The 25,142-nt window shown below is 48.5% G+C and overlaps 2 protein-coding genes across 14 annotated transcripts in view; one reads left to right on the forward strand and one right to left on the reverse strand.

Annotated features, from left to right (window-relative positions):
* The window catches only part of LOC147010565 (uncharacterized), a 124,829-nt gene that overhangs the window by 18,352 nt on the left and 81,335 nt on the right, over positions 1 to 25,142 (reverse strand). Inside the window, exons 1-2 of one of the 3 annotated variants that reach the window (XM_085858831.1) lie at positions 5,285 to 5,630; positions 522 to 1,267 (exon numbers count right to left, since the gene is read on the reverse strand). The exons of 1 other annotated variant lie outside the window; for it this stretch is intronic. In XM_085858831.1, coding sequence (XP_085714957.1) covers positions 522 to 1,267; positions 5,285 to 5,489 — 951 coding nt within the window. In that variant the 5' untranslated portion in view covers positions 5,490 to 5,630. Of the gene's footprint in view, positions 1 to 521; positions 1,268 to 5,284; positions 5,631 to 25,142 lie in introns of those variants that run through there. One more of the 3 variants, XM_085858829.1, reaches the window with a different exon arrangement.
* Positions 21,986 to 25,142, forward strand: part of LOC147010566 (uncharacterized) — a 44,671-nt gene continuing 41,514 nt past the window's right edge. For 2 of the 11 annotated variants that reach the window (XM_085858834.1, XM_085858835.1), the window contains exon 1: positions 22,233 to 22,533. In XM_085858834.1, coding sequence (XP_085714960.1) covers positions 22,248 to 22,533 — 286 coding nt within the window. In that variant the 5' untranslated portion in view covers positions 22,233 to 22,247. Of the gene's footprint in view, positions 22,534 to 25,142 lie in introns of all 11 variants that reach the window. The other 9 variants (XM_085858840.1, XM_085858838.1, XM_085858837.1 and 6 more) reach the window with 9 other exon arrangements.

Below are 25,142 nucleotides of genomic sequence, written 5' to 3' on the forward strand. Positions count from 1 at the left end.
ATTAACCGTGATTCTATTAAGCGGGTCCCACTGTGTATATATATATATATATATATATATATATATATATATATATTAGGGTGTTCCAAAAAAATGAAAGTTTGATTTTTGATGCTCCCTGATTTTGCCTTTGTTCCAATACCCCATAAGAACTTATAGGTCAAAAATGAACAAAATTCCATGATATTTAGGGGTTCCTCAAGTTGGCACAATTTTGGTTCATATTTACAAAATACACGTAATTTGCACAATGTAATATACTATTCTAAAAAATGCTTGATCTTTTAAACATGAAATAATCAAAATACAGTGACAATGTCTTTACAGAAATATATCATGTCAATAGTTCAATGTTCAGTTAATTCAAATGTCACTTATATTGCTAAAATGGCCTTAGTAGGCTTTGGAATGGCCTTTCGGTGGGCCGTCTAACAGTGCTATGTGACAGCTATATCATCAAGTTTATGACCCAGGGACTGGGCAATTGCAGCTGTGACAAAAGTTGCACCACGGTCAGTTACCTTCACTCGATCCATTGCAGAAGCAACCTCAGGTGTTATCACTTTTACACTTGTCTTCTTTCTGCACTTTGGTGTCTGTTTTGTGGATGTGGAAGGCATCTGAAAATCATCATCTGATCCGGTTTCCTGAAGTAATTCACTACCAGATTCCTCATCAGTTGTAGTGGTAGACATGAGAGAAACCGTTGTCATCTTTGCATCCTCCATGGCTTTTTCCTTCCTGGCTTGTTCTTTCAGTACACGTGTCCGCTTGCGTTGCTCAAATGCAAAAAGAGATTTATCAGACCCAGCCATGCAGCAGCATTTTGGATCTTCACGCTGCATATTCAAAAACATCTTGTCCTCTTCATTGTCCATTATGGAGAGGGCATTTTGCACTGCAATGTCAAAAAGCTCATCTAGGTCTCCTTGGAAAAACTCTTCTTTCATCCGATATGACTGCTGTGGTTTTTGACTATTCTTTTTCAGCTCTTGATATAGATGGTAAAGCTTCATCACCCTTTCCTGACATTTGTCCAGTCGCTGGATGGGAATCCGGGCCTTTTCCCAAAATGCCGAAACAGTCTCAATGGTCCGCTTTGCACTTTCCTTAATAGTACTTCCATGCTCCGTGTGGTGGTATAAGAAATTGCACAGAACTGCTCCGTTAGTTGGCAAGCCAGCACAGTGAATATCTGCTGTAGGTTTGTCAACCAACCATACTGACAAAGAACTCCTTGTGGTGCTTGCAGTTGCCATGACACAATCTGAAAAAGGAAGGTATGTAAATTCCAATGAAAATATCAAACAACCATATTAATTGTGAAGTGTACTGCGTTGTGCACATTCGACGGCAAGTTGTCAGTTACAGTTTGGCAAAATTCAACAATATTATGCCAACTTGAGAAACCTCAAAACATCCTCCAATCTGCTTCATATTTGGTGTGTATGTTTCTACTGCCAAATGGAACAAAGGCACACCCAGGAGTATGAATATTCATACTTTTCTTTTTTACCCCCATTTATGAAGCACCCTAATATATTGTTGTGGTTTTGGAAATTCGCAAACCACCATTCAGGTCCCGTAGGTGAGATATCTCTGTAAGTACATGTGTAGTTAGCCCCAAACCCGTTGTTTAGAGATAATAAATGTGATTCATTCGGGCTGCGACCCTTTGAGATAGTCGTTTTTCTGTTCTATCTTTATTTTGAACCAACCACGTCTCAACCGCCATCACACAACAACCACCAACCGCAACTCCGCTTCACAACAACAATGCCAACAGCCACGACCTTTACCTTCACAGCACACCATCCCGCAACCATCGCATCACCGCCATTCCAAGCGTCACCGTGGCCAGGGACCGCCACTTTAGACCCTCCACCACCTTCGCCTCTCCTTCTGCGGCTATTCCCGCACCGCTTGTGGGCACCGAGCGTCAGGCTGTCCTGGACTCGTACAAGGCGTGCGCCGAGCAGCGGGTGCAAAAAGCAGCCTTTCCGAGGAGAAGTCGGATCAGGAATGATACACGCCCACTTCTGATCCGTCCTATCAGCAAGCGCGGGGCGATTTGGCCCCGCCTCCAGGCGCGTCGGAGTAGAATCGATATATGCAAATTCAAGGATCAGGGGAGGTTCACGCCCACTTTTCCACCATCCAATGGGCGAGCGTGGCTCCGCCCCTGAGCTCATCCTGATCCGGAAATTTGCATATGGGTTCTCCTGCCATACTATAAAGCGCCGAGCGCGGGGCGAATTCAGTCAGTTTTTGGGCTCGGGCGAGTTGGAGAGGTGTGGCGGCAGCGGAGTGTGGCAGCAGCAGTCAAGACGGGTCTGGAGGAGAGTCAGTCTGTCGGGGTTCGGAATCTGTCGGGGAGCTGCAGAGAGGGGAAGCCGGGAACGCGGTCGAGGTCGCAGTGGAGTCGCTCGTCGCGGGACCCAAGCAAGCCAGCTATCCTCTTTCCCCAGAGCATCAACAATTCCCCCCTCTTTCCCCCCCGCGCTGAGATAGTGCGGAAAGGGGGCCCCGTTCCCACCCCATTCCAAGCAGTGCCAACGAAACCCGCGGATGAGCGCGGAGTCGGGGCACCGCCGCCACATTTGCGGCTCATCACAAGATGGGTAGGCTCCACCCAGTCTCGCGCCCACAGGCCCCGTCTGCCCCCTTGTCGTTGAGGGTGGCCCTTTTCTTTTGCTTTTGAGTATATGTGTTGTCGGCGCCGTCTGTATAGTAAAACTGTGTAAGTGTTGCCGTGTGCTCGCCTAGTCGGTAGTAGATCTGCATTGTTGTGTTTCTTTTGTTGCAAATGCTTTTGGTGCATAATTGTTGTAATTGTATATGTGTGCTATCCGTGTGCCGCGGAATAAATGTGCCTTATGTTGAACTGTTTTTCCCGTTTCGCTTCGTCTTTTCTTTAATTGAATCTCCATCTTACTTCACGAAAAGGGTTGGTAGTGGGCCAAATATGCCCGATGATTAATCGGAACCGTCGAGGTTGACGATAACACCGCTCGGTTATCCCGATAGTACGGAACGGGTCGGTTAAAGTGGACCGTGTCCAGAGTCGACCTGCGGCGAGGTGCGATCGCCTGGTCTACCCTCCATGTGGGTACTTAGGTAGGTCGAATTGGGCGAACAACCCTATCCCACGCGGGGGGCCGATTGGCACGATAGTGGTGAGGCCGAAAGGCCCACCCGTGACTAGTTCCCGGCGTTAGTCCGAGAGGGTCACGACAGAATTGTCCGTCCGGTGGGCGACGTTCCGCGATTCGAGTTACTTGGCCGCTCACACGCCGGCGGGTGCGAATTCGCAACAATATGTATGTATATATATGTGTATATATATATATATATATATATATCTTCTTCTTCTTTCGGCTGCTCCCGTTAGGGGTCGCCACAGCGGATCATCCGTATGATCCGCATACTGATTTGGCACATGTTTTACGCCGGATGCCCTTCCTGACGCAACCCTGGTCGCCTCTTACGACACAGGGATATGGTACACCTATTTTAACCGGGGTATACACCGGCCCAGTACACTGGTACTCACTTCGCCGACCTCGGAAGGATGACAGGCTGAGTCAACCCCCTGGTGTATTAATTCAGTGGCCCAACGGGGCTTGAACTCAGGGCCTTTTGGATCCCAAGCTGCTGCCCTAACCACTGCGCCAACACCAGGCTTCATATATATATATATATATATATATATATATATATATATATATATATATATATATATATATATATATATATATATATATATATATATATATATATATATATGGAATACAAGATGGACATTACAGGGACTTTCAGGAAGGAAAGCAGGGGAATTGAAGGAAGTGGGCTTGGGTGGATTGTCAGGGGTAGAAAAGATTGAGGATTGACAGGGAGAGGAGAAGAAAGAGGTCCGTTGAGAGCCACACGTTGGATGCGTGAGAGGAGGAAGTGATAGTGATAGAAGTTCACAAGCTCCGAAGATTGTCTCTGGGGTTTCTCCGCTTGCGCACCGAGCATTCTGGGACGGATTACGTCATTCTGAAAGTCCTGAATTGGAGTGGACAGCCATAGTGGTAGTCAATCTATATATCACTAAAACTCTCATGTATGTATGTATGTATGTATGTATATATGTATGTATTTATGTTCCCGAAATACAGCCAAAACGATACATGACAGCACAAAAATTTCGGGCCAACTTACTCACCATTCTCCTGCGGTGTGCATTATCAAGTTTTGTTCAAATCGGGCAAAGAAAAAAATATTAAAAAATAAATTCCCCAGTCAAGCACTCTTTGGGAGTATTTGATCAATGCAAACAACCTCAGCGGTATAGTTCGCTGGAACTATCTTTTTAATTTTTTCTTGAAATTATTTATTTAAAATCTCAAACATTTAGTATAGACAAAGAACGATTTATTATTAAGCATAAAATAAACCGCCATTTTGATCTAATACTTCCGTGTTCATGAATAAATAAAATTGTGTTTATAAGAATATGCGCAATAATTTCTTCGACTTACTTTTCTCCGTTTTTATTTTTTCACATTGACGCGCAATATCAAGTTTCGTTCAAATCGGGCAACGAAAAAAAAAATAAAAAAAACGTATTAAACAATCAATTCCCGATTCAGCCATGCACTCTTCAGGATTATTTGATGAATGCAAACAACCTCAGCGGTATAGTTCGCTGGAGCTATCTTTTTTTTGAAATGATTTTTTTTATCAACCGCTGTCACAACGGGAACCCAACGGGTTCACGGGTCGTCTGGTATCTACTAATCGTGCTCAAAACGACGCCAAATACGTCACAACACAAATCATTTCTTTACAACAGATTCCCGGGTTACTTTGCAAAAGAAAATCATTTTAACGTTTCAATACTGGAACTCAAACTTAATTCAGGTTAATAATGTAAGTTTTTTTTTAAAAAGCTTTCAATACTGCAGAGGATGATCTCGCAGTGATAAACAATGCAAACGTTAGATAAGGTATGGTGCTGACCTATTATGGGGGCGGAGGGTTAAAGGGGGGGACGTGGGTTTACTGGGTACGCTGTGAACAATGGGGATGGGGGAGGGTCAAACATTCCACAATATTTGCGTACGTAATAATTAGACTCCTCCCCATGCAAAGCATAAAATAAATTATGCACAACACAAACCCTGTGTTTAACCCTCGTTGTTTTTCACTCACGTTGCCATAACAACAAACCAAATCACTGTTTTTAATTGGCTGTTTTTGAACTTAAAACCTCAAAGCATGAGGTACGAGAACACACCGTGAGGTAGTTTGGAGGTTTCCTGAGGAAACGTGCTGTGAACATCGACGACGTTGAACCCACAGTCCACAACAGCACCACCTGGACCCTCTCTCTCCGCTCCACCACCGCCAGCTGTGGGTCGTGAGGGGCTCGGATCGTGAATGAAGCTGGCTAAGTCTCGGGTCATGACCGAGGGGTCCCAACAAACCGTTTCGACCTTCATACCGACCAACCTGTGCCCCTCGATCTGCTCCCAGTTTGTCAGCAATGTGAGCTCGCGATGTCCCAAAACCCAAATCCATCTGCGATTTTTTTTCCCCTCCCTGTGAGATGCAACAACGTTTAAAATTGGTGAGGGATGTATTACATTCGCCAATACATTTTTATTGTACAAGAAGTGAGAATATATCATAAGCTCATATTTGGACCGACTACGAGTCTACCGCTAACTACTCCGACATGGAAAACACGCACTGGATAACACAAAGGAAACCATAACAGTACTCAGTCGATCGCCTTCCTCCTCCGCGCTAAATACTTTTGTTTTGTATTTCATTGATAGAATCTGGATCTGGATCCAGACCTGAAACAAAATCTAATCGGCTTGTTCTTGTGATGTCGTGGTAAAGGTGCTCCAAGGCAGACACGAGCGGGGGAACAGCACCACCCTGCTTTATTGCCACGAGCGAGAGCGTGAGCGTACGTTGCTCGTAACTCCACTTTATTACGTACTCGATGCACTCTACAAGCCACACGACCTCCAGGCTCCACAGGCCACAACGGCTACAGCAACTACAACCACGCCTCAGGCGGCGCGCACTCCTATATCCCGCGCAAGCACGTGACCACTCCGAAACCACTCCTCCACCACGCTCCCACATCATGCCCTGCCCCCACAGGCCCACTACACCACACTCCTCCCTCCTAAAACTATGATTATAAAATGACCGTCATCATAATAAGCATAACCAGCACAGAATACCATGACACAACAGCAGAGAGGTTCAAAAACGATAATAACCAAAAAGCATCGGCACATCACACCATATAACGTGTCGATGCGAGCGAGTGGAACTGCAATGGACAGGTTCCGAAGACCGAGTTGCACAACGAACCCGCAAAAACCCTGACCGCGTCACAGATATCAAGAAGCAAGGCGGGAAGCACGGCATCACTACGCAGCAGAAGCGCCCCCAGGCGGCTCATGCTTACACGCCCTCCGGCGAGGTCGCGGCGACCTCCCGAGCAAACCTCCCCCGGCACCATCAAACGCCCCCCGGCCGACAAGGCGGCACATCTCCCCCAGACAGACCCGAATCAGATAAACATTCCGAGCCCGGAAGCTCGTTGTCTGGACTCCGTGGCGCCAGCACAAACCCGTCTGACCTTGGGCGATGACGCTGAACAGCCCCGTCGGCTGTGTGCACCAACAATCCCATAACAACCCCACGCATCACAATCAGCCAAGATTCCAACGTACGTACAAACGGCCTCGGACGAGAACAGAGAGTTGCGCCCCAGGCGCCAGGCACGTCTGATCTTGCCGAAGCCATGGGTGGGGGTAACGCTGAACAGCGAACCAGCCCCGGCTCTGAGTCGATCTCTGGGACCCACGCAGCCATTAGTCGGCAGCAATCCTAGCAATCCCATACAAAACCACACATCAAATTCACTCCTGCCATAAAGTAACAAGAACATCGTCTGCGCAGTTGCAAACTCCCCTTTTCGTACAGCGCGTTCTCCCAATATAATCCCTACGTATGACAGAGTAACGAACCGTGGGCTGCCCTCGCAGCTGGAGGCCAGTAAAACCTCTTTATTTGCCACGATCGCCCCCAAAGCCTTCATCTCACATCGGCCATATCGCACATCACATCTATTGATCCCAGCCAAACATATTCTCACACACGAACTGTCGGCATTTATTTTAACAACGTTAAACTGCATCACTTGAGCAATGAAAATCAAATACGCAACGAACAGCAACCCATGAACCACATCACGTGTCCGTCTCTCGGTTGTCGTCGCGACGTAGCGATGACCTGCTTGTCGTAGACAGTCGCGATCCGCGAACTTCTTGAACGCGACGGGCTCGCTGCAATTCCCCGCTGAAATCGTCTGAACGACACGGGCGCACATTGCACCATGAGCGCAGCCGAAGCGCGAGAGCTCATCGCGGCTGGCATGGCTCCCGTTGCTCCAGAACCGTACATCATCGTCGCAGGAAGCAATGAACGGCCGCTCCCGTTGCATCGTTGCGGCTCCTGCCGCCAGAACCTCGCCCTCGGGTCTCGAAGGAGGCCCGGGCTCACACGGAGGTACGTGCCCCGAAGGAGGCACAGGTGCACCTGGAGGTACGAACTCCGAAACAGGAACTGCGAGCCCCTCCCCTCGCACCACGAACCGCGGGAGCGCAACCCGCTGACCCTGATGGGCAACCAAGACGTGTGCCCCGCCAACCGCCGGCAGCGCTTCACCGGCATACGTGTGCAATGCGAGGGTAGCACGAGTGGACTCAACTCGCCACCCGATCAGTGCCCCGATCATCTCGACCTCCACTGGGATTGGTGCTGTCACCGTCGGACCAATTGGAACCAGGTTCAACATTGGCAGCATCAGTGCCCCGATCATCTCAACCTCCACTGTCATTGATCTTGTCACCTCCGGACCAATTGAAGACAGGTTCAACATCGGCCGCATCTCCCGCTCCGGGTCACCGGGATCTCTGTACCCAGGCTGCAAGACTCGACCCGGGGCGTTAAAGTGTACGCCATGCACCGAACACCGTACCGGCAGTAGGTCTCGACCCGGGACGTAAGGGTCGCTTCGCACACCGCCATCCATGACCGTTATGATGGGCAATGACTCTCGGCACACACACCGTAGACGTCCCCGAGTGCTCAGACCGCCGTCCGATTGACTGCATTGCAACGCTCGGCCACGACCCGCGCCGAAGACCGTGCGCGCGGCCGTGCGCACCTGGAACCCCGCGCTGACCTTCGGACCATCTGCTGCGCACCGACCATCGAGACCCCGGACATTCCTCAGAACTTGCGCGACGTCCAACGCCGCGTCTGAGCTGAACTTCATGCCCTCGTCCTTTCGCCGTGACCTCGCAGAAACCATTCCCGAGGCTTGCAACGCAGTAATAAAACGAACTCCGAGCGCGGCCATCGTCCACCCAACGTGACCGGGCGCGCGATAATGACGTGATACCAAATCACTCAGCAGACGATCATGTCCCGTTGATAGCGAGGCGAGCAAGATCGATTTGCGCTTGCTTTCATCGTCCACATCATTCGCGTGGAAATAGCAGCCCAACTGTTCAGAAAACAATTCGAAGTCGTCTCCGATGAAGACGGGCACGCGTCCGTGCGCCGTGCCCTGACCTTCTGCCATGCTTGAGCCCTCCGTGACGGCGAGACGCCTGGCCCCGAAACCTGTGCGTGCGGCGCGCGAAACTCGCGATGCGCTCCTCGCGATGCGCTCCTCCGGGACCCCGCCCGGCGTAGACCTCGAACCGCGCGGGATGCGCTGAGTTACTCGCTAACGCGATCCAATAACCCCACCACTCTGCACACGCCGATCCGAACAGACTCGTCGCCAAATGTGATGTCGTGGTAAAGGTGCTCCAAGGCAGACACGAGCGGGGGAACAGCACCACCCTGCTTTATTGCCACGAGCGAGAGCGTGAGCGTACGTTGCCCGTAACTCCACTTTATTACGTACTCGATGCACTCTACAAGCCACACGACCTCCAGGCTCCACAGACCACAACGGCTACAGCAACTACAACCACGCCTCAGGCGGCACGCACTCCTATATCCCGCGCAAGCACGTGACCACTCCGAAACCACTCCTCCACCACGCTCCCCACATCATGCCCTGCCCCCGCAGGCCCACTACACCACAGTTCTTGTCACACACCCATCTCATCCACCTCGTTTTATCATAACTCGTCCACAACCTTTTGAAATATCCTGCCGTGTATCGTTTTGGGCCCATATCTATCAATGGTGAAGAATCATTTAAAAACATGAAAAACAAATTGTAATCGGATCAGAACTTGAACTAAAATCGAATCGGCTTGTCGTTGTTGTCACATATCGTATTGATATGGATAGAAGTTGTTTGGTTCCACTTTGCCCCCCACCAACTTCATAATGTGTGTACTTGTCCAGGAGAGTGGGGGGGGCGAGTCAGAAGGCGCCATGTTGGGAATGGAATAAAGTTGACGAATGGAGCAATTTAAACCTCCGGACCCCCCTGTGTCGTGAAGGGAATATTGCGGAAAACTGGAAATGCTGGGAACAACGATTTAACTTGTACTTGAAGGCCACGGGGGCCGACAGCAAGACGGAAGATGTCCAAGTGGCGATTCTCCTCCATCGTGTTGGGGAGGACGGATTGGAAGTGTTCAACACCTTCGATTTTGGTGACGGAGAGGCCAACAACAACAACGTCGAAGATGTCCTGAAGATGTTTGCACACCACTAGAATCCCCGGAAAAAAAACACCTTGTTCGTGAGGTACAAATCCTGGAAGCGCTCGCAGCACGAGGGGGGAAACGATGATTAGTTTGTCACGGACTTGAAGAAAATGATTTAAAAAAAAATGTGAGTGCTGTGTCATGTTCTGTGAAGCTACCACGACGCGCATGCGCAGTGTGCGCCTCCCTGTCATGTTCTGTGAAGCTACCGCGACGCGCATGCGCAGTGTGCGCCTCCCTGTCATGTTCGGTGAAGTTACCACGATGCGCATGTGCAGTGTGCGCCTCCCTGTCATGTTCGGTGAAGCTACCGCGATGCGCATGCGCAGTGTGCACCTCCCTGTCATGTTCGGTGAAGTTACCACGACGCGCATGTGCAGTGTGCACCTCCCTGTCATGTTCGGTGAAGCTACCGCGATGCGCATGCGCAGTGTGCGCCTCCCTGTCATGTTCGGTGAAGTTACCACGACGCGCATGCGCAGTGTGCGCCTCCCTGTCATGTTCGGTGAAGTTACTACGACGCGCATGTGCAGTGTGCGCCTCCCTGTCATGTTCTGTGAAGCTACCGCGATGCGCATGTGCAGTGTGCGCCTCCCTATCATGTTCTATGAAGCGACGCGCATGCGCAGTGTGCGCCTCCCTGTCATGTTCTATGAAGCAACGCGCATGCGCAGTGTGCGCCTCCCTGTCATGTTCTCTGAAGCTACCGCGACGCGCATGCGCAGTGTGCGCCTCCCAGTCATGTTCTGTGAAGTTACCGGGACGCGCATGTGCAGTGTGCGCCTCCCTGTCATGTTCTGTGAAGCTACCACGACGCGCATGCGCAGTGTGCGCCTCCCTATCATGTTCTATGAAGCGACGCGCATGCGCAGTGTGCGCTTCCCTGTCATGTTCTATGAAGCGACGCGCATGCGCAGTGTGCGCCTCCCTATCATGTTCTATGAAGCGACGCGCATGCGCAGTGTGCGCTTCCCTGTCATGTTCTATGAAGCGACGCGCATGCGCAGTGTGCGCCTCCCTGTCATGTTCTCTGAAGCTACCGTGACGCGCATGCGCAGTGTGCGCCTCCCTGTCATGTTCTGTGAAGCTACCGCGATGCGCATGTGCAGTGTGCGCCTCCCTGTCATGTTCTGTGAAGCTACCGCGATGCGCATGTGCAGTGTGCGCCTCCCTATCATGTTCTATGAAGCGACGCGCATGCGCAGTGTGCGCCTCCCTGTCATGTTCTATGAAGCGACGCGCGTGCGCAGTGTGCGCCTCCCTGTCATGTTCTCTGAAGCTACCGCGACGCGCATGCGCAGTGTGCGCCTCCCAGTCATGTTCTGTGAAGTTACCGGGACGCGCATGTGCAGTGTGCGCCTCCCTGTCATGTTCTGTGAAGCTACCACGACGCGCATGCGCAGTGTGCGCCTCCCTATCATGTTCTATGAAGCGACGCGCATGCGCAGTGTGCGCTTCCCTGTCATGTTCTATGAAGCGACGCGCATGCGCAGTGTGCGCCTCCCTGTCATGTTCTGTGAAGCTACCACGACGCGCATGCGCAGTGTGCGCCTCCCTATCATGTTCTATGAAGCGACGCGCATGCGCAGTGTGCGCTTCCCTGTCATGTTCTATGAAGCGACGCGCATGCGCAGTGTGCGCCTCCCTGTCATGTTCTCTGAAGCTACCGTGACGCGCATGCGCAGTGTGCACCTCCCTGTCATGTTCTATGAAGCGACGCGCATGCGCAGTGTGCGCCTCCCTGTCATGTTCTGTGAAGCTACCGTGACGCGCATGCGCAGTGTGCGCCTCCCTGTCATGTTCGGTGAAGTTACCACGACGCGCATGTGCAGTGTGCGCCTCCCTGTCATGTTCTCTGAAGCTACCGCGACGCGCATGCGCAGTGTGCACCTCCCTGTCATGTTCTGTGAAGTTACCGGGACACGCATGTGCAGTGTGCGCCTCCCTGTCATGTTCTGTGAAGTTACCGGGACGCGCATGCGCAGTGTGCGCCTCCCTATCATGTTCTATGAAGCGACGTGCATGCGCAGTGTGCGCCTCCCTGTCATGTTCTCTGAAGCTACCGTGATGCGCATGTGCAGTGTGCGCCTCCCTGTCATGTTCGGTGAAGTTACCACGACGCGCATGCGCAGTGTGCGCCTCCCTGTCACGTTCTATGAAGCTACCGTGATGCGCATGCGCAGTGTGCGCCTCCCTGTCATGTTCTGTGAAGCTACCGTGACGCGCATGCGCAGTGTGCGCCTCCCTGTCATGTTCTGTGAAGTTACCACGACGCGCATGCGCAGTGTGCGCCTCCCTGTCATGTTCGGTGAAGTTACCACGACGCGCATGTGCAGTGTGCGCCTCCCTGTCATGTTCTGTGAAGCTACCACGACGCGCATGCGCAGTGTGCGCCTCCCTGTCATGTTCTGTGAAGCTACCGCGACGCGCATGTGCAGTGTGCGCCTCCCTGTCATGTTCTGTGAAGCTACCACGACGCGCATGCGCAGTGTGCGCCTCCCTGTCATGTTCTGTGAAGCTACCACGACGCGCATGCGCAGTGTGCGCCTCCCTGTCACGTTCTATGAAGCTACCGCGACGCGCATGCGCAGTGTGCGCCTCCCTGTCATGTTCGGTGAAGTTACCACGACGCGCATGTGCAGTGTGCTCCTCCCTATCATGTTCTGTGAAGCTACCATGACGTGCATGTGCAGTGTGCGCCTCCCTGTCATGTTCTATGAAGCGACGCGCATGCGCAGTGTGCGCCTCCCTGTCATGTTCTCTGAAGCTACCGCGACGCGCATGCGCAGTGTGCACCTCCCTGTCATGTTCTGTGAAGTTACCGGGACGCGCATGTGCAGTGTGCGCCTCCCTGTCATGTTCTGTGAAGTTACCGGGACGCGCATGTGCAGTGTGCGCCTCCCTGTCATGTTCTGTGAAGCTACCGCGACGCGCACCCACATTGAAGTTCTTCGATGTCCAGTCTGCCGTTGTGATACAAGCCGATGCTTCAAAAGCGGGCCTGGGTGCTTGCCTCATGCTAGAAGGTCACCCAGTAGCTTACGCTTCCAGGTCACAAACTGAAGCAGAACAAAATTGCGCTCAAATTGAAAAGGAACTTTTGGCGAATGTGTTCGCATGTGAAAAATTCATTCAGTACATGTATGGTAAAGCTGTGGTCTCGCTGAATCAGACCATAAGCCACTTGAAATGATCTGTAAGAAGGATCTCAGCAAAGCTTCACCCCAACTCCAGATAATGCTTCTCAGGCTGTTCAAGTACTCCGTCGACATTGTCTCCAAACCAGTCCCTCAGAAGGCGAAGGCGCCATGTTGGGCATGGAATAAAGTTGCAGAAACAACTGGAATCTTTCCGTCAGTGAATATTAGACGGATTCGGACGAAACGAGGTTGATTTTGATTTTAAACGAGGAACAACTTAATTTCAATTGAATGTTAGATTTTGAACAGAAATCGGATAATGAACCTGTAGTTTAGCACTACTTTGGTTCTGTATTAGTTCCTATCACGCCCGAGATATCGCACATGAATTCAATAATATATACCTGAACACTGTAGAACACAAATCATCTTATTATCGCTTCCAAAAACCTTCAATCTTTCAGTCCTTGGACATGTTAAATATGGTGGTGTATAAGACACTGTATCAACCTCCTCTTTTTTTATGGATTCAGGTCAGAACAGATGCAGTACTTGCACATACTCTTTTTTTTTTATTTGCAAAAAACAGGAGCTCGTGTGTGCATAAATGTGGCTTCAAGAACACGTAAATGTGCTTGTACGCGCACGTGCCACAATCTGGAACCATTCAGCGTGATAGTCCTGGGCATATTTGGGATTGTTCAGGAGGTGCTGACCAATGGCTGAATCACTTTTAGCAGGCATTCTTGTTGGGTTCTTACATGTACGGGATGGTTGTGTACGACCCCTCTCCACGTTGTTCTCGATTGCCAATGGAATGTGCTGCTTGATGTGATCCTCCAGTCTGAGTGATGTGCGACCTATGTACCTGGCATCACACCGGCACTGAAATTCATAAATAATATTGGTCATTTTTATGGTAGGGAACACATCTTTCTGGACTGAGGAGAGCAATTTGTGGGTGGTAAAAATCACTGTCATTGCAACAGAGTTGTAACATTGTGAAACTGACCGTTTCACCTGTTGTTTAAACTTTTGAGAGGTTTTACCTCTCCATGGCAGCTTAAGATAAACTGGACACTTTTCTGGTCCAAATATTGTGTCCTCCGACCAATTGGCAATTTTGTGCTGTATGAACCCACAGATGAGTCGCTCAGGGTAACCATTGTCCCAGAGAATGGCTTTAATGTGCTCAATTTCAGCAGCTCAATGACAGAAATTACACATTTATACACACACGAGCTCCTGTTCTTTGCAAATAAAAAGAGTATGTGCAAACACTGCATCTGTTCTGACCTGAATCCATAAAAAAGGGAGGCCACGGGTTCCCTCGGTGCCTCAAGGCCATGATGTGTATGTTTGTGTCAGTAACAGTCCAAAGAACCAATCCGCAACGGTCTGAACAAATACATTGTTTCATTTTGTGTCTGCACTTCTGGTATTCTTGCGTGTGTCCTGACGAGCTCCAAGACGAAAAGCTTCGACAATGTGTTCTTTTTTCTGTTATTTTAAAGCTTACTAGCCCTAACAAGCAAGGTTACTGAAGGAGTTTGAAGAGGACTACCTTCCAAAAGATGGACTCGGATTGTGGTTATCATCATGAAGTGGGATTTTCCACACAGAGAATTTTCAAGGAGCAGGCTGTGAGTCTGGTTCACATCATCAATGAGCTGGGAAACCCTTTCCTTGATGACGGCGATGAGTTACTGGCACGAGACACACGGAATGTTTTGGATGAATCTATGGTGAACACGGTGCGAACAGTACATAGTCTAGGAAAGGATCAGTATGCCAAATATTGCAAAGAAGTTATTATTGATCGCACATCCTCCATTCATGAGCTGATTAAGAAGAATGCCCTTCCTCTCTTCAGTTGTCCATGGCCAAAAGCCAAGACCAAACAAGTGGGAAACATCTCCCGACTCAAGAATGATGTTGTGCTGTTCTCTCACCTGTACATCGTGATGCAGCACAGGGTGAGTGACATGAGTACATTCTTCAGCCATGACAACCATCCTTTCTCCCCTTCACTATCCGATGATGGAAAATTGTGCTTAGGAAAGAAATCTGATCTGACGAACATTCTGGCCAAAGACACCCACAATGATCCTCCTGATTCCATTGACATGAAGCTTCTTGATGGAGCCGCTGTGGTGCACTTGCTCTCCACCACCAACATTGTGACATTTGATGACTATGCTGATCGGGTCTTTGTTCCTTCCATCATAAACAACGAGAAAACTCCAAAAGAGTTGATATAGTATGGGACACATACATCCCCAGCAGCATCAAATAATCCACGAGAGAAAAGCGAGGAAAGGGTGTTTGGAGAAAGGTTGCGGGCAAGAATAAGCTCCCAGGAAACTGGGCCGACTTCTTATGTGACCCGGCCAACAAGCAGGAACTGTTTGCATTCCTTTCCAACAAGATTGCCACTGTTTGTTGCCCCGAAGAGGAGGAAATCATCACATCTGGTGTCACAGTTATTCTTTGAGGAACCGATCGATCCATGGCACCATGTGATCATGAGGAAGCGGACATCGGGCTGCTGATCCACTTACAGAATGCTCTTCAGAATGGCTGTACCAACTGTCTGGTGTGCACTGTTGACACAGATGTAATGATTCTCATTGGCAAGTTCCATCACCTGATCACCCCAGGCCAATATTTGACCATTTGGGTTGCCTTTAGTATGGGCAAGAACTTTACATATTATCACATAAATAATATCTACGAAGACCTGGGTAGGGAGAAATCCCTGGTCCTCCCTATCCTTAAGTTTCATGGGATGCGATACTACATCTGCATTCTTTGGAAGAGGCAAGAAGTCAGCAAGGGAGGCTTGGAACTGCTATCACCATGTGACATGTGCCTTTACCTACATGGCACTTCATCCTGACACAGAAGTAAAGGTTGGTACTCAACGTTTCTAGCTGCTGGAACGCTTCACTTTTATCCTGTATGATAAGACCAGTGACCTGCAGCATGTGGATGAAGCTAGAAAGGAACTGTTTTGCCAGAAGGTGAAGACAATAGAGAGACTTCCCCCAACACAGGCACTATTGCAGCACACAAAGCGAGTTGCCTATCAGGCAGGGATATGGTGCACCACTAGGCAGATTGAACAACATGCACTGACTCCAGAAGGTTGGGGCTGGACTTTTGATGAGGACAGCAATTCATAGGTTCCTGTGTGGAACATGTTACCTGTGGTCTCCAAGGCCTGCAGTGAACTAATCAAATGTATTGTTACGGCTGTGGAAATTAGCAGAACACCATGTAGGTCCTTAGTTCAGTTATGCCGATAAGTCCGTGTTCAGTTAGATTTCCCCACCGTTGTTTAATGGGATTTATCCGTGTGGACAGGGCTGTGATCTTTGAGTTAGCCGTTTTTCTTTACTATCATTATTTTGGACCAACCACAACACCAACCACCTTCTCCACGCCACCCACCTTCTCCACGCCACCCACCAACCACCACATCAACCACCAACCACCCTCTCCCCACCATCTCCTAAACCGCATCTCCCCCAATAGACCAACCCGAATAACATCGCCTCACCTTCATCCCCGAAGCGACGCCATCTTTGCACCAGCCACGGCGAGTCCGCATCGAACGGCATCGCTGCAGGCACAGGCGGGGGTTCGTTCTTCGCGCAAGTTTGGTGATCTCGCGCACGTCCGCTCTGTGGAAGCTTCGCCTCGGAATTCGGATCAAAAGATCGAAAGGGACGGGGCGTGTGGGGGTCGAAGGTCGAAGAGCGGAGGTCAGATCTCACCTTACGAACCCGATATAAGGGCGCGCAGAGCGCCAGGTCAGGCAGTCGTGAGTCAGTGGAGTCTGGAGAACACAGTCGGGGGAGAAGTCCAGGAGAGCGGAGGACACGCGAGCTGAGAGCGTGGCCAAACCTGCTGTGCTGCGCAGACCTGCGCGTTCGTGTGGAGAGAGCCAGAGAGAGCTCGCCAGCGGTCTGAGGTGATCCTAAGCAGCGCCAAACGGTCTGAGGTGATCCTAAGCAGCGCCAAACGGTCTGAGGTGATCGGGCTTCGGGATAGTCCAAGCATCGCTGAGAAACAGACGGGTTCTTACAAAGAGCATCAACTTTGGAAGAGCATCAAGACCCGTTCGTTCCTTTCAACGCGTCGCTAGCTGAGGCCCGAATCACCCAGCCGCTTGGCAAGGCCTGGGCTCAACTGCGGCTACACTAGCTGCCGTGGGGACGGGGCGTCGCGAGTCGCCCCATCGAGGCCCCACGAGGGTGGAGGTAACCTGCAACGGTCTCGTGGAACTCCTTCGGTCCGCCAAGCTCCACGTTACAAAGGCCTACGGGCCCAGTCTGACCCCCTTGTCTTTGAGGGGGTCTTTCCTTGTTTATTTGTGTGAATGTTGTGGGGCCATGTCCGCAAGTAGAACTGTTGTTAAGTGCTTGTGAATAATAAATAATAGACGGTTGCAGTGCTTTGTCTTTCTCGCGTCTTGTCCCTTCCCGCCAATTCCATTGCTTTTCTGTACACGTGCATGTTGGTGTTTTGCATACATGACTGCATACGTGTGTGAATAAATGTGCGTGTTTAAATGTTAACCCATTTGTTGTGTCCTCTTTCCCCATTGAACCACCGTATTGCATTTCGGAATGGTAGCGGGCTTTTTAATAGCCGATAAAAGAATTGGGTCCAGCGAAGTCTCGCGATAATACACCGCTCGGTTATCCCAGAACGGAACGAACCGCTTAAGCGGTTCGTGTCCAAGCAGACCTCGCTGAGGTACGGTCTCTCGGTAGTCTGCCCGTGTGAATTCGATATCGATAATTCGGCGATTGACCCTGTCGCACGCGGGTAGTGTTGACTAGGCCGTGTTGTGCGCTTGGAGCACACCCGTGACTGGTTTCCGGCGTTGTTCCGGAAAGTCGCGACTGAATTTCCCGTTCGGTGGACGAGACGGCCGCCATTGGCTAAAGCGGCTGTCCGCACGCCGGCGGGCGTGAATTCGTAACAGTATCTACAAGATTCAAAGTGGATGTGGCGCTGGGTGCGCATGCAGAAAGACACGTTGGAAGCACACTGAACCCTGCAGTTGTCACTGTGAGAAGTAGGCTGGGAATAAAATGCATGTGCAGTGGTGTGTGATGACAATATACGGTCACATTTACAATTGATGTAGTAAGTCTTTGTAGCGAACGTAGTGAGCTTCATACTCAACGCGTGCACATGAGAGAATAGGAAACAACAACAACAACATAATACCCTGGCAATTTGGAATGCGTGTCGTCGGCTATGACCCTTTTGCTTCCGGTTTTTGTCATGGGGAATGATGCGTGCCGGGAGATAAAGTCATCGTCGGAGACATGAAAGACCCAAATATCAGACATGGTGTATATTTCCTCCACTAATTTTAATAAAGATATCTCCCGCATCATCAAAAAATAATTTTTTATCGTGATTTACATTAATTGATCGCTGATCATGAATCCAGGCCGAAGTAACCAGAAATTGCAGCATCGAATGTAAGAAGAATTCTACGTTCGCTTCTCGGCTTTGCCTATTCCATATTAGTATTGTCAGTGACTATGGTACATTAACAGTATTCCGTTTTATTTCATTTCAATTTTTTATGTTCAGTTTATTTGTTGTGTTAATAAAAATCTTCTGTTGCTTTTCTAAATGGTATAGTTGTATTCCTCAACCCAGAAAATGTATGTTTAGACACCAAGATTTTGATTCGAAGTGGCTTCGAAGCTGAGATATTGGAAGATATAGGTTTTGACATGGCGGCCATCTTGAAAATCCAAGATGGCCGCCGTAATGTATTCGGAGGAAGTGGTTCCCATCAAAAGTGGAAAGCTGAGGTAACTGGTAACATGTGGGAAAAAATTGGCACTTTTGTCCGGAACGTCCATATCCATCTCAAATCTGGTCCTCAGCTGCCTGACGATATAATTTAATTGAAATAAAATTATGATTTTAAAGGTCGTATAAAAAAAACTTCCGGGAGTTTCCCGCCGTTGATTCAGTGTCTTATACACCGCCATATTTAACATGTCCAAGTACTGGAAGATTGAAGGTTTTTGAAGCGATAATAAGATGATTTGTGTTCTACAGTGTTCAGGTATATATTATTAAATTGATGTGCGATATCTCGGGCGTGATAGGAACTAATGCAGAACCAAAGTAGTGCTAAACTACAGGTTCGTTATACGATTTCTGTTCAAAATATAACATTCAATTGAAATTATGTTGTTCCTCGTTTAAAATCAAAATTGACCGTGCTTCGTCCGAATGGGTCAATATAACTTTTTGAGAAAAGTTAGGTGTGGGACAACGACTAGACGATTCCATTTTAGTTCAAGTTCTGATCCGATTGCAATTTTTATCCCCCCCCCCCGCCCCCCCAGAGGGAGGGAGCGGGATATTGTAATCGTCCATTTGTTACTTGACGAAATCTACGATTTTGTCAAGCATGTTGGTCGGTTCAGTTTGTGAGTTTGTTTGTTTGTTTGTGTGTACGTCTCGCTGTACAGGTGGCATTTCGAGTCGGAATGTCATGGAACTTCACCAATGGACTTATTGGCCACCAGAATAGAACCCTATAACTTTTGGCATGTCAAGGTCAGGAAAAATTCCTGAAAATCGTGAAAATCCGTATCTTTTAGCATGGGCCGATTTTCAAAAATTCATGTCTCCGCCAAATCTTAACGGATTCCTTTCAAATTTGAAACACGGACGTAGGAGGGGAGTATCTTTGACTGGATGAATTTCGTCAAGTCCTGGCCCTATGGGCCATTTTTATTATCTTTCCAAAACGAAGTTTTTGCAAGATATGTTAGTCAGCTTGTATGTTTTTTTTTTCGTCTGTAATCACGTATCGATCACTCTGCAGAGCACAGTTATCATTGGAAATTTTTGTAACTTCGCATATCAGAGTCCTATAGAGGTCCCTTTCAGCGCATAAAATTTTCAAGGTCAAGGTCAAAGGTCAAGGTCACTTTGTCGCAAAAGAGGGGAGTCGACGAAACCCTTATTTTTTGAGTAATTTTGATCGGATCGTCTTCAAACTTCATGGGAATATAGTTCATGGTCTGGTGCTCAGCTGATTAATTTTTGGTGGCGATCGGCCTTGACCTTCGTGGTTAGCAGTGGAGGTCGAAAGTTTTTGACCCCAAGGTCAAATTTTGAAATCTTAGATACCATATCGAGTAATACCTCAGATGAAAGCGCTTGATAAGTGCTTTCCAGATCTGTCAAAAGTTTGACGCTATGACGTCATTTGATGACGTCATGATGAAAAAACGGATTTTTCATGAAAATTTTATTTCCTCAGTTCTCATCAAAATCTCTTGATATTCCCTGTACAACGGTCCTGGAGAGATACCATTAACCGTACGAAAATAGAAACGTCAAGGTCAAAGGTCAAGGTCACAAAAAGGTCAAGCATCAAGGTCGACGAACCCTTATTTTTTGAGTAACTTTAATCGAATAAATAAGTCACTCATGTTAACATTTTGGCAAGATATTGGTCATCCTGGGGGTGACATTGGTTTATTATCTTGCCAAAATGAAGTTTTTGCAAGATATGTTAGTCAGCTTGTATGTTTTTTTTATTTTTATTTTTATTCTTATTTTTTTTGTCTGTAATCACGTATAAAAAAATTCTGCAGAGCACAGTTATCATTGGAAATTTTTGTAACTTCGCATATCAGAGGCCTATAGAGGTCCCTTTCAGCGCATAAAATTTTGAAGGTCAAGGTCAAAGGTCAAGGTCACTTTGTCGCAAATCAGGGGAGTCGACGAAACCCTTATTTTTTGAGTAATTTTGATCGGATCATCTTCAAACTTCATGGGAATATAGTTCATGTTCTGGCGCTCAGCTGATTAATTTTTGGTGGCGATTGGCCTTGACCTTCATATGTTTTTTTATTGTTTTTTTTTTGTCTGTAATCACGTATAAATCACTCTGCAGAGCACAGTTATCATTGGAAATTTTTGTAACTTCGCATATCACAGGCCTATAGAGGTCCCTTTCAGTGCATAAAATTTTGAAGGTCAAGGTCAAAGGTCAAGGTCACTTTGTCGCAAATCAGGGGAGTCGACGAAACCCTTATTTTTTGAGTAATTTTAATCTAATCGTCTCCAAACTTTATGGGAATGTAGTATATGGTCTGGCGCTCAGCCGATTAGTTTTTGGTGGCGATTGGCCTTGGCCTTCATGGTTAGCGCCTGAGGTCAAACATATTTGACCCCAAGGTCAAATTTTCAAGTTTTAGGAACCATATCGTGTGGTGCCTCAAATTGAACACCTCGATGAGTGCTTTCTAGATATGTCAAGCTTGAGACATTATGACGTCATTTGGTGACGTTATGAGGAAAACACATATTTTCCATGGTTACTCTGTAGAACGATTGTCATCGGAATCTCTCGTAGGCAGATATTCCTCAAGGAGTCGCTCCTGGTGGATAGCAGCTCTGTTCACCTCAGTGTGACCTTAAAGAAGTCACACATGGTCATCTTTTGGCAAGAGACGGGTCACCCTGCGGGTGACATTGATTTATTTGTTTGTTTGTTTGTTTGTGAACAGTATTACGGAAAAACTCCTCGACGGATTTCGACGAAACTTGGTGGGGGGGGGGTTAGGTATGGTCCAAGGAACATGCCATTAGATTTTGGACTTGGTCCAAAATCCAATATGGCCGCTATGGTGGCCATTTTGAAAAAATATTTGAAATTTTTTTTTTTTGCATTTCTACATGTTTTAAGTGATTTCCAACCCCCCCCCCCCCAAAAAAAAATGTTAGACAAAAGAACTATAACTCTGTCAGCACTGTTGACGTCATATTTAATGAATAAGATATGAGGTTCACTTGAGTGACCCAGCAGTATTGGCGGCGGAGGTTTTGCACTCTACCGAGTGCTCCCCCTCTCGTTTTTTCATGTTTTTAAATGATTCTTCACCATTGATAGATATGGGCCCAAAATGATACACAGCATGACATTTCAAAAGGTTGTGGACGAGTTCTGATAAAACGAGTTGGATGAGATGGGTGTGTGATAAGAACAAGCCGATTAGATTTTGTTTCAGGTCTGGATCCAGATCCAGACTCTATCAGTGAAATACAAAACAAAGTGGAGCTCAGAGGAGGAAGGTGCTCTAATGAGTGCTGTTATAGTTTCCTTTGTGTTATCCAGTGCTTGTTTGCTGTGTCGGTGTACGTCGCAGCAGACTCGAAGTCGGTCCAAATATGAGCTTATGATATATTCTCACTTCTTGTACAATAAAAATGTATTGGCGAATATAATACATCCCTCACCAATTTTAAACGTTGTTGCATCTCACAGGGAGGGAAAAAAAAATCGCAGATGGATTTGGGTTTTGGGACATCGCGAGCTCACATTGCTGACAGAAACTGGGAGCAGATCGAGGGGCACAGGTTGGTCGGTATGAAGGTCGAAACGGTTTGTTGGGACCCCTCGGTCATGACCCGAGACTTAGCCAGCTTCATCCACGATCCGAGCCCCTCACGACCCACGGCTGGCGGTGGTGGGGCGGAGAGAGAGGGTCCAGGTGGTGCTGTTGTGGACTGTGGGTTCAACGTCGTCGATATTCACAGCACGTTTCCTCAGGAAACCTCCAAACTACCTCACGGTGTGTTCTCGTCCCTCATGCTTTGGGGTTTTAAGTTCTACAAACAGCCAATTAAAAACAGTGATTTGGTTTGTTGTTATGACAACGTGGGTTAAACACAGGGTTTACGTTGTGCATAATTAACTTTATGCTTTGCATGGGGAGGAGTCTAATTAGTACGTACGCAAATATTGTGGAATATTTGACCCTCCCCCATCCCCATTGTTCACAGCATACCCAGTAAACCCACGTCCCCCCCTTTACCCCTCCTCCCCCATAATAGGTTAACACCATACGTTATCTAACCTTTGCATTATCACTGCTATATCATCCTCTACAGTATTGAAAGCTTTTTAAAAACTTACATTATTAACCTTAATTAAGGTTGAGTTCCAGTATTGAAACGTAAAATGATTTTCTTTTGCAAAATAACCCGGGAATCTGTTGTGAAGAAATGACGTGTGTGGTGTTGTGTTGACGTATTCAGCGTCGTTTTGAGCACGATTGGTGTATATCGGCTACCACTATGGCTGTCCACTCCAATTCTGGAATTTCGTCATGACGTAATCTGCCCCAGAATGCTCGGTGAGCATGCGGAGAAACCCCCAGAGACAACGATCTCGGAACATGTGAACTGCTATCACACGTGCACGATGAGGATTCTCACCTAAGAGGTCTCACAATTCACAAAGCTTCTAAAATAATCCGAATGTACTTGTGAAAAGTACCTGAGAGAAAGCTGGGATGTGGCTTTGCACAACAAAAGAGTTACAGGAAGACACAGACACAGTATCGGGCCTGCGTGCTGCTGAACACTGATGGGAAGGACATATTGTGACGAATCTGGCAGCCATGAGCACTCAACATTGAGGTCCCTGTAGCTCAGTTATTTCGTAAAGTAAATGTGGATAGATATCTCCCTTTCCCCTATGTCTAATGGGAATTAAGTGTACGTGCGCTGCAAAGTTATTTTATAGATAGGATTTTTACCCCAACAACAACAACACTCTGCTCGTGGCATTGTCCGCGCTCTTCGTGCACTCGCCGGCATGCAGACATGGGCGTGGGCAGAATTCCATACCCCAGGCAATGTGGATTTCGCACCAAATATGGTCACGAAGCATTTCGCTCTGGCGTGGCCCCAAATATGGGCACGGAGCACTTCGTTCTGGCTTCGCGCCAATTAAGGGTGTGCGTCGTTTTCCGCCCAATGGGCGACGCACGGATCAAAGCCGGGGCGGTCCTTTTCAAGAAGGCGGAGCCGCGACACGCCGTCCACCCAATGGGAGCAGGCGACGGGGGAGCGGACTGCACCCCAAAAACGATGGAAGAAGCATTGATGATTGGTCCCGACTGCTCGAGCGTGCTTCTGTCTGGGTCTGCAGCTGACTGTATCCCGCGCACCCGAGGCGTCTCGTCTGGCGCATTACAACAAGCGGTCGACCATCTCATCACGGGAGATCACCTCGTCTCGCCTCCTCTGGGTTCGGCTGCCCTGGTCCGTTCTTTCGCACCTGGTGCTCCAGGAAGGTGCGGTCGTCCAGCCGCGCGAACGTGGCCAGGTAGCCAGCACGTTCTCTTCCTTTAGCTCGTCTTCCCTCCCGAGCTGAAGGGGCAATAAAGACCTCGAGGTCCATCTCTTTCTGGGATATTTGTGTGTGTGCGTGTGTGTGTCCGTTGGCCCTGTCTTGAAGTAGAATTGTTTAAGAAATTGCTTGTTTGTACATTTGATTCCCTTCTTTATTCGGATAACTCTGCCCTTACGTGCTCCCCTCGTCCCTCGATTATTGTAAATAAATTCCCCTCTCGTTGGATGTCCCAGCTCGTTCCCTGTCATTTCTTTCATTGGCTTAGCACGGTGCATGATGAGAAATAGCGAAGCAGTAAATTGTTCATTTGGCCCGACAGGCCTTGGTGACCATCCGCTCGGGTTACACACGGTTCGAGCACGGTAACGGCTCGTCCCGCTCAAGATCTGTCGAGGGTGCGAATTCCCCGGTAGCTTTGCCGTGTGGGTAATTAGCTATATTGAAGTTTTGCAATTAACCCGACCCCACATGGTCGAATTATTGGCGATTCATGGTCCTGTAAGGGACCCGTACCCTCGGACTTATCCGAGGGTCACGACCTAAATTCCGGTGTGTTCGGTGGAGCCGACTCTACTGCTCCCTCTCGCGGTCGTGTTCGCCACCGATACCCGGCCCCACAACAATATATGTGGCTTGTGAATGCATATTGCACAGGGTAAGTTTAAAATGACGATTTTATTATTTATCATGTTGGCGGGGGGGGTGGGAGGTGGAGGAAGAGGAGGGTGTGTGTGTGTGTGTGTGTGTGTGTGTGTGTGTGTGTGTGTGTGTGTGTGTGTGTGTGTGTGTGTGTGTGTGTGTGTGTGTGTGTACGTACGTGACCCCACTCACTTGTATTAACAGGAAATGGTAGGAACTCAACATCTCTTATCCACAGATATTTCTTATGTTTTCATGAGTCCAGTTTGCATCCAGGAGCACAACTATATGGTTCACCATTTCGAAATTACCACTCTTTCATTTAAATGCTGAAAATTATGTTTGAAAGATTTTGAATTTCCAGATTTTGCGTGAGCGATGGCAGGTTAGAGTGCCCCAGTT

The sequence above is a fragment of the Eptatretus burgeri genome, chromosome 16 (genome assembly GCF_056783735.1).
Source record: "Eptatretus burgeri isolate ZD-2024b chromosome 16, Ebu_testis_v1, whole genome shotgun sequence".
Taxonomy (NCBI): Eukaryota; Metazoa; Chordata; class Myxini; order Myxiniformes; family Myxinidae; genus Eptatretus; species Eptatretus burgeri.